Here is a 9756-nt window from a genome sequence, read left to right on the forward strand (position 1 = left end):
ACAGGGCAGGGCCAGCGCATCCTATGTCCCGTGCCCTGTTCCTTACATCCATCACCAATCAGCTGGGTGTGCAGTAACACAGGGACTGGATTGAGACGGGCTGTCACTGATGGGGAGGGGACAAAAGGACTAGAAAGGGAAGCGTGTCCCATGCTCTCTGCTTCTCGCTGCCTCGGGGTTCTGGCGCCCTTCTGGATGTGACTGAGGCCCACACACCGAGGCCTCCTGATGCAGCGTCCTGGACTGGGCTCGCTTCTGTGGGGCGTTCTCAGAGGAAAAAGGGGTGCTCCTTTCCATACAAAGCTCACAGTAATAGTGCATGAGACCAGCAGCTCCTTGGGGCGCAGTAAAGAAGGCAGAACACGGCAATGGGCAGGGCTTCCCCTAGGGAAGCTTTAAAGGAGGCTTTATGTTCCATCTGTGCACGCACAGGTGTTAGACACCGAGAGCACATGAGGAGGGGCTGCCTCAGTCCCGCCCTCCTGCTGGGCCTACACTTAGTCATGTGGCTCCTCCCACCACTCCCAGGAAGCCCACCTTGAGCTCACCTACTTGTGCCCTCAGGAGCACAACCAGCCTTGCTGGTTTCCACAAGAAAAGCTCTGTGTCCCGCCCCCTACTTCCACCCCTAACAATCTTTTTTTTTGGTACACGGGCCTCTTACTGTCGCGGCCTCTCCCGTTGCGGAGTCTTCCCGGACCGGGGCACGAACCCGCGTCCCCTGCAGCAGCAGGTGGACTCTCAACCACTGCGCCACCAGGGAAGCCCCTCACCCCCCCCAACAATCTTATCAACAAAGTCACCTTCCAGTGTTTCCCCCTTCCCTTTATGTTAGTTCATTCATTCATTAACACAGCCCCCGTCAGCTTCCGACATTAGCCTCTTATGTCACTTCCTGCTTCCACTTTTTCTGCCTACGTAGTCCATTCTCTGTACAGCAACCAGAGGGGTGTGTGTGTGTGTGTTTACTCATTGCTAAAATTGCTCACGTCCTGTGTTAGTTTCTTAGGGCTGCCATAACAAATTACCACAAATTGGCAGCTTGAAAACAATCGAAATGTATTGTCACACAGTTCAGGAGGCCAGAACTCCAAAATCAAGGTGTTGGCAGGATTGGTTCCCTCTGGAGGCTCTGAGGAAGAGTCTTTTCCAGCCTGTCCCCTAACTTCTGGTGGCTGCTGGCGACCCTGGGAATCCTCTCTTTTCTCTTCCAGCTTCTGGTGGTTGGCAATCCTCAGTGTTCCCTGGTTTGTAGACTCATCACTCCAACCTTTGCCTCTATCTTCACATGGTCTTTCCCTGTGTCTGTGTGTCTCAAATCTCCCTCTCCTTTGTCTTATAAGGACACCCGTCATTGGATGTGGACCCACCCTAAGTCCAGAATGATCTCATCTTAAGATCCTTAATTACATCTACGATGATGCTCTTTCCAAATAAGGTCACATTCACAGGTACTGGGGGTTAGGATTGGACATATCTTTGGAGGAGGACACAACCCATGGCACCTCTGCTCCCCCTTGTCCCAGAGCACTCAAAACACAGCTTCCAAACCCTCTGTGAGGCCCTGCGTGGGGGGCCCCTGCCCAGCTCTCCCTGACTCTCCCCCATACTGTGCCCCAACCGTGGTGATGTTTTTTGGTTTTGTTTGTTTTTTACAGTGGTTAATATCTAGATCCTTGAAGTGACTTGGTGAAGTAATTTATAAGCACAAAATTGGTTGAACAGACTCAAAGCCTGTAGCTTTCCAAAATGCCATCTGAGAGCTGTTGTTTAGGACTATGCCCAAATCACACAGGGCTGGCATGTGTACATCCTTCCAGCCTTTCTTATTTGTGGTTGTATTTTTATACCCCAGATTGATAGTGTTCAGGTTCTAAACGTGTTGCTTTCGAATGTTCATTAAGCTTTCTTTCATATAGTAATACTTTAAAAAATTGGGGGAATTCCCTGGTGGTCCAGTGGTTAGGACTCGGAGCTTTCATTGCTGTGGGCCCAGGTCCCATCCCTGGTTGGGGAATTAAGATCACACAGCCACGCAACATGGCCAAAAAAATAAAAAAATTTTAAAAACTTTTTTTTTTTTTTTTGCTGTACGCGGGCCTCTCACTGTTGTGGCCTCTCCTGTTGCGGAGCACAGGCTCCGGACGCGCAGGCTCAGCGGCCATGGCTCACGGGCCCGGCGGCGTGTGGGAATCTTCCCGGACCGGGGCACGAACCTGCGTCCCCTGCATCGGCAGGCGGACTCTCAACCACTGCGCCACCAGGGAAGCCCCCAAGGAGATTTTAATTAAAGAATATTATAAAATTCTTGAAAAAATTCTTGAGGATTTAATATATTAAATTCTTTAATATACAAGGATAAAGATGGGTATGTGTTTGAGGTGCCAAATAAACAGCAAAAAGACTTGGTTGAAAATATGTCTTTTCCAGAAATTGTACCTCTAAACTTTCCGTTTTTCCCTTGAATCACACTACTAATAATTTGCTACTCACTGGGGCTTTTCAGTTCGTTTACTTTTCATAAGGAATTGGCAAAGTTTGATAAGGTGAACAAAAGGTCTGGTCTCTAGATTCCTGTTGTGGTTTTAAAATGGAAGCAGGCAGACATAGCATAGCCTTTCTCCTATTTTGCCTATAGTTACCATCAATTCATAAATTAATGACTTAAGTAGTAATGTGTTAGAGTCATTTTCCAACTGACCTATATCTAAAATTACTGGTAAAATTGTCTAGAATAATTTGTATTCCATAGTGCATTGAATACAATCTTTTAAAGATTCTAGCCACATAGAAGTATGGAGAATGAAAAATTTTATTGAAGTATAGTTGTTACAATGTGTTAATTTCTGCTGTACAGCAAAGTGACTCAGTTATACACATATATATTCTTTGTCATATTCTTTTCCATTATGGTTTATCACAGGATATTGAGTATAGTTCCCTGTGCTATACAATAGGACCTTGTTGTTTATCCATCCTATATATAATAGCTTGCGTCTGCTGACCCCAAACTCCCAATCCTTCCCTCCCCCAACCCCCTTCCCCTTGACAACCACAAGCCTCTTCTCTGTCTGTGACTTTGTTTCTCTTTCATAGATATGTTCATTTGTGTCATATTTTAGATTCCACATACAAGTGATATATGAGAATGAATTTTGTATCTCTACCGTCGTCTCCCTCTTTGCACCTCTCTCCTTAGTAGGCATAATCACCATATACAATTCAGTGTTCATATTTTCAGTCCTATTTGGGTTTGATGGACTGAGCTGCAGTTATTTTGGACAGAGATGTGGTGGGTTTTTTTTTGTTTTTTTATAAATTTTATTTATTTTTGGCTGCGTTGGGTTTTCATTGCTGCGCGCTGGCTTTTCTCTAGTTGCGGCGAGCGGGGCCTTCTCTTCGTTGTGGTGCACGGGCTTCTCATTGCGGTGGCTTCTCTCGTTGTGGAGTACGGGCTCTAGGCACGTGGGTTCAGTAGTTGTGGCACACGGGCTTAGTTGCTCCACGGCATGTGGGATCTTCCTGGACCAGGGCTCGAACCCGTGTCCCCTGCATTAGCTGGTGGATTCTTAACCACGGAGCCATCAGGGAAGCCCCAAAGATGTATTTTTTAATTGCTAAATATATTTATCCCTTCCTCTTGACAGTCTGACACTGAGCATTATTCTTCTTGTAGTTTATCTGATCAAGATACTTCTACCAATCAAAGAACAAGATGGGGATTAAATCGGGGCCGGAAGCCGTCTCTTTAGTGGTGTGCGCTGCCTCTGTTGAGATCCAGGAAGGAACTTGGACAGGCATGGTGTGCTGGGGAAGCCCGTGACACAAGGGGCCCACTTCACAGTTGTCTTTACTGGGGAACCCTTTGGCACCACTGCTCGAGGCATTTTGGTTCTAACTTTTTTTTTTTTTTTCGCGGTACGGGGGCCTCTCACTGTCGTGGCCTCTTCCGTTGTGGAGCACAGGCTCCGGATGTGCAGGCTCAGCGGCCATGGCTCACGGCCCCAGCCGCTCCGCGGGATGTGGGATCCTCCCGGACCGGGCACGAACCCGCGTCCCTTGCATTGGCAGGCAGACTCTCAACCACTGCGCCGCCAGGGAAGCCCTTGGTTCTAACTTTGACCAGGCTTGAAAAGACCAAAAGAGCATTGGAAGCAGTGCCCCTCCCAGATTAAATAAGTTATGTAGATGTACAGAGGTGCTTTGTGAAGCAGTTTATTCTGATGAGTAGTGCTGGTGTCCTTCGAGTCAACATCGAGCTCTGTGACCTTGGACAACTCCTGTCCCTTCTTGGAGCTTGGGTTTCTTCCTCTGCAAAACCAGGGGGTTGGACTAAGGTTGTCAAAGTTTTGCCACCTTCCTCCGCTTGCGTTTCTACCTCAGTCCCTCCCTTAGCCTCTGAACTACCTTCCACTGAGATCCCATGTCCCTGCCCCGCAGGCTCCCTCCGTGGCCAGTCACTTAACGAGCTGTGCTTCCGCATGTTTTGTCGTTGCTGTCCTTCTGCACTTTAATCTCCCTCTCACCATCGACCTGCTCTATCTTTCTGTATTAATCCCCAAAGCTAAGTCACTCTCACACCCACCTTCTCTGCCAAGACTTGTGTCAGTGGTGGAATTCACGAAACCATGCTGCCTGGATCTCTTACAAACTCTTACCGACCCAGATGAACCGTATCCAACCTCACTGCTGCCTGACACCCTCTCACTGCTTCTCTATGATCCTGTTTTCATCACCGTTCGTCCAGCTCGCTCCCTACCTCTCCCTCTCCCACTCTGCGGATGACCTCACCTCCTTCCTGTTTACCTAAAGGGAAGACCAGCCTGTTTGCCACTTGCTCATACCCTCCGAGTCTCTTCTTCCTGCACATCTGAAGAGAGGCCCCTTTCCTTGATAAGGCAATCCCCCTTGTCTGCTGTGTCTACCATTTTCTGCACTTTTCTACAAGATATTTGTGGAGCGTGTGTGTGCATTTTAAGTCAAGTGTTACACTAAGATTTCCCCATTCTGTTACTCTTCTGTATTTCCAGCTCCTCACTAGCTCACCCCTTTCTGCCTACAAACATGTTTGGATCTCTCACCGTTGTGGCCTCTTCTGTTGCGGAGCACGGGCTCCAGACACGCAGGCCCAGCGGCCATGGCTCACGGGCCCAGCCGCTCCGCGGCGTGTGGGGTCTTCCTGGACCGGGGCACGAACCTGTGTCCCCTGCATCGGCAGGCGGACTCTCAACCACTGCGCCACCAGGGAAGCCCTTATCTCCTTTCGTCAGTGACTCCTACCCCTGGTCCTCACCATTACCTGCCGGCCCCTCCTGACTGCTTAGCACCAGCCGGGCTCTCACCACGGTCCCAACCACACATCCACAGGCCCACCAGTCCCTCACGCTCCATATCTCCAAAACCAAACTGCTGCTCGCTTTGTTTCTTCACTTACATTTAACTGAAACCTGAAATTCCGTTGTTAGCCTTAACGCATTTCTTCTCATGAGGTACTTTTCTTCTTTCTCTTTGATTCTTGAGCAGTGTTTCAGGATGAGGAAATTAATGGGAATGAGTGAGGAAGTAAGAAGCTAGGGTAAGGAGGACATGGGAAGCCATGCATCAAGGAATAGGCAGTGTCCTCGTTGAGGGCTCAAGCTCCGGTCCCGGGGTTTAAATCCTGACCCCACCACTTACTAGCTGTGTGACCTAGGGGAAGTCACTTGACCTCTCTGTGCCTTAATTACCCCACCTATAAAACAGAGCTAATAGAACTACCAAACCCATATTGCTTTCGTGAGGAATAAATGAGTTGATGCACGTGAAAAACTATGTCAGGCACATAGCATTATTATCACTATTACTACTATTACCCGACGTAGCATCCCCAAGGACACAGGCTGAGTGTCCAGATTTCCTACTTTCCTCCTAATTTATTCCTTCCTCCTCTGCTCACAGGATAATACCCCTGTCCAGGACACTAAAATGTGAAGAAGATCTCATTGTGCCTAGTGATGAAGCTGCTGGAGCCGTGTCCTTGAAGTAGCAGCAATGATTGTAGCGGCAGCAAAGGAAGCCATCGCAGAAGCGGGATGGGCTGAGGGTCTGGAGTCAGCCTGAGGACACAGGGTGCCATTTCCCGACCTCAGCACCATTGTAGACAGAGATTGGATCTGAGGGCAGCAGACTTTTATCAACTTGATAAAAGTTGTGTCACTTGATGGACTTGGTTTAAAAAAAAACAACTTATTTAAAACAATGTACTATGGTGACAACTCCCCAGGAATACTGGTCAAACTGTGGGGCCCATATACTGTCCACACCCACCTAACCCTATAGCGGACCTCAGAACTGGACTGAGATCTACCTAATCAGATTGTGTTTGTGTAAGGTGACAGCCTTTTTATTGTTCTTAAGTTTTCATGATTCTCAACTGTAAGTAAAAACTCATTTCAAGTAGCTAGAAACAAAGTAGTATCACTGGAAATATAAATCCTGTAAGTTACAGAAGACCTTAAATTGTATGGAGACCCTGAGACAGCCTTTCAGCTTGGTCCAGATTTGACTGGCCAACCAATTTTGAAAACATTGGCCGAGAAGAGATAATTATTGAAACATTTAAAAATATGTGTCTGTTCCAGCAACGGGAGCTTTTCCATCAGGTAATTCTCTAGCTGGTGATACACTGGGAGGCGACCAGCTCGGCTCACCTGCTTCTGCCAGGGGGAGAGCGAGCAGAGGCGGGCAGCAGCTCCTTTGGAGAGGCAAGATGTCTCTGTGCTGCATTTCCTCATCCTGTAAGCAGAGCAGTGACACCTGGACAATGCCTGCCCTCTGGTTAGGATGAAGTTTGTGCTTCCGGAGGGGGAGCCTCGAGCACGGATTAGATATCTCCTGGGAAGTGCTTTGAGCTTCGTGATGTGCAAGCTACATAATGAGAACATCCTTCCTGGCTTCTCTGACTTGAACGGAAACCCAGGCTCTCCTCCCCGACTCAGGAGGGGTGGGGCGGGTCTTCTGTCTGTTCCTCCTGGGTAGCTCTTGCTTTATCGGTCTGTTCGGAGAGTGCGTGGGGCTTCGCCGGGGACAGGGGGCCTGATACCCCTTCCTTGACATATCCTCTCCCCTCTTCCCACACTCCTGCTGAAAGACGCTCGTCCAAATAAATGTTTAATCTTAAGGGTTGGCCCTTATTCAGATTTGAGTATTTCAGTATCTCAGTATGCTGACTTGGTAGCTGGAGCAGTCATTTTTCTGGAGGTCTCTTAGACCACACTCTACTCTGACCACAGAAAGTAGTTTCCCAGACTTAAAAGGCCTTATCTCACTGCTGGTACCTCGGTTTATCACCCCATTTACAGTTTTTCTAACTCCAGGATAGTGTTAATATTTGGGATATATATTTTTTCAAAAACTATTTTTAAATCAAATGCAGCTTCTAAACCTTGTAATCTAGTGAAGACTGATACCATAATAAGCTTTGTATTTTAGCAGAGTTTGGGAGATATGTGTGTCAGTTATTTTGAGATCTGTATAATATCTATCATCTATCTAACCTATCATCTATCTGTCATCGACAGAGAAGTATACCCCCTAAACAATACATGGATTTATTTATATATGTCTTTGGGCTGTTTATATATTCGTGCAAATATCTGGGCAAGAGTTTTGAGAACGTGAGCATGACTGCAATGAAAAAGGGAAATCTGCCACTTCTCTTACTAGAAAAAGGAACGGGACAGATGGGATGTAGATGTAAAAATAAAACTCTATTTTTCTTCTGGAGGGTCCATACCTTACAGTAGCAGATGAAGAAGGAGCAACAAAAACTAAGAATGTGACACTGAAGGAGCATGTATGACGGTGTCCAGTTGTCTCCCCAGTTCCCTATCAGTCACATAATTTGATCTATTTTGTGAGAACACAAAGGCCCCGCCGCAGGCGTTGTTATTAGTGATGGGGTTCTTGGCGGGGAATTCGTGAAGCAAAGGCAGGACCTGTTCCCTGTGGGCGCTGCAACCTGGCTGTTTAATGCTCTCCTTTCTCGAAGTGACCGTGATTCAGTGTTGCAACACCATGGCTGAGACTGGGATTTCACACCGTGGATTGAAGAAATCCATTTGTGTCTTAGGTGGCACAGAGTCATCACCAGGCCAGGAAGACTTTTATCAGGATTCCTTAATAGGCTTGAAGGAAAACACTGATTCTTCACAGCTACAAGGCTGAAGAGAAAAATCAGAATCATTCTTCCACTACCTTTGTAACCCAGCTTGAATATTAAACTGTGTCCTTCCTTTCTCCAGAGAGGGAGCAGGAAGAAAACTTGAATGCTTTGAAGGGATATGCCAGTATTGAAAAGGGGGCTGCATGTGGAACTGGGTAACCAGATATGACCATGAAGAAGAGCTCAGGGACCTCAGAAGTCCACTCTCACCACTGAGGTCACCCTCAACAGGACCCTGTTTGCCAGACCAGTTTTGGCCTGTGACCAGCTGACTAGTCACTCCGTAAAATGTCAGATAAGGGAATAAAGGAGTGGACAACCAGTTCATCATCTTCTTTTGATTCGGTACTCTTGGGAATGTAAAACTTTAATACAGTTGAATGAATGAGGACCTTCAGTTGCTAATGAAAGGAACCCAACTCAAACAGGCTGATACAAAACAGCTATATCTATGAATCTCCCTCTCTCTCTCTCGTTCTCTGTCTGTCCGTCTCTCCCTCCCTCCTTCTATACACTGAATAATACGTTTTGACAATCCATGGACAGACCTGAATACAAGCACTTAAGCAATGTCAGAAATCTTTCTCTGTTATTGGTCTCTGCTTTCCTCTGTGTTGGCCATATTCTCAGGCAGCCTCTTCCCAGCCTGCAAACCCAATGGAAAGAGCTTATTTTTTTCCCAGTAACTGTGGGGAAAAATCCTGCAAAGGTTTTCTATAGGCTTGGTGGGGATCCTATATCTATACCTGAGCCAATCATTATGACCAAGGAGATGCAGAGATCAGATTGGCCGGCCCTCTGTCACTCTCCTGCAGTTAGGGGCTAGGTGAGTTAATTCTATTTCATCTGCAAGGACTGTGAATGGAGCAAGGTAAAATCAGAGTGCTGTTACCAAAAGATATGATGCTGTGTGGGAGAAACAACAACAACAATAGAGCTCTGAGCAAAATTCGAGTGCTACTCAGATAAAACGGAATTTGTTTTCATAAGCCACCAAAGAAAAATCAGTCTCGTTTTAAATGTAATAATGTATCACTGTGTCCAGAGCCAGCCTGGAGCTCCATGAGGGTCAAGTCTGTTTGTGTAGTTCATTGTGCCAGTGCCTCATGTATTATAGGTGCTCAATAAACATTTGGTAAGTAATGAATGATTAAACTGATTTCAGAGCTGGAATAGGATTATTTTCAACATCTGTTGCTGCCCAAAAACTCCCTCACTGATCCCAGATGCCTGAAATGTTAGCAACTGATTTCGCTGGCTCTAGTCTTCTTCCCAATCAAAACGTGTATCCTGAGAGAGGTAATATTTTAGGTCTCCTTTGTCATCACATCTTTTTTTTTTTCCCATGGTCTGTTGTCTCCTTGAGGTAAGTTAGAGGAATGATGGGCTTCTTCTTAAGGGGAGGTACTTAAAAGGAGGTCATTATTCTTGGCCGCTTTGTGTGTTCGTTGCTGCGCACGGGCTTTCTCTAGTTGCGACGAGCGGGGGCTACTCCTCGTTGCGGTGCGCGGGCTTCTCATTGCGGTGGCTTCTCTTGGTGCGGAGCACGGGCT

The 9756-nt window shown here is 47.0% G+C and overlaps 1 protein-coding gene across 3 annotated transcripts in view; it reads left to right on the plus strand.

Moving 5' to 3' along the window:
* The window catches only part of RCSD1 (RCSD domain containing 1), a 70067-nt gene extending 60721 nt beyond the window's left edge, over window positions 1-9346 (plus strand). For all 3 annotated transcript variants that reach the window (XM_024742422.1, XM_024742421.1, XM_024742423.1), the window contains one exon: window positions 5938-9346. In XM_024742422.1, coding sequence (XP_024598190.1) covers window positions 5938-5970 — 33 coding nt within the window. In that variant the 3' untranslated portion in view covers window positions 5971-9346. The remainder of the gene's footprint in view (window positions 1-5937) is intronic.
* Window positions 9347-9756: the final 410 nt, after the last annotated feature.

The sequence above is a fragment of the Neophocaena asiaeorientalis genome, unplaced genomic scaffold (genome assembly GCF_003031525.2).
Source record: "Neophocaena asiaeorientalis asiaeorientalis breed wild unplaced genomic scaffold, Neophocaena_asiaeorientalis_V1.1 scaffold99, whole genome shotgun sequence".
Lineage (NCBI taxonomy): Eukaryota > Metazoa > Chordata > Mammalia > Artiodactyla > Phocoenidae > Neophocaena > Neophocaena asiaeorientalis.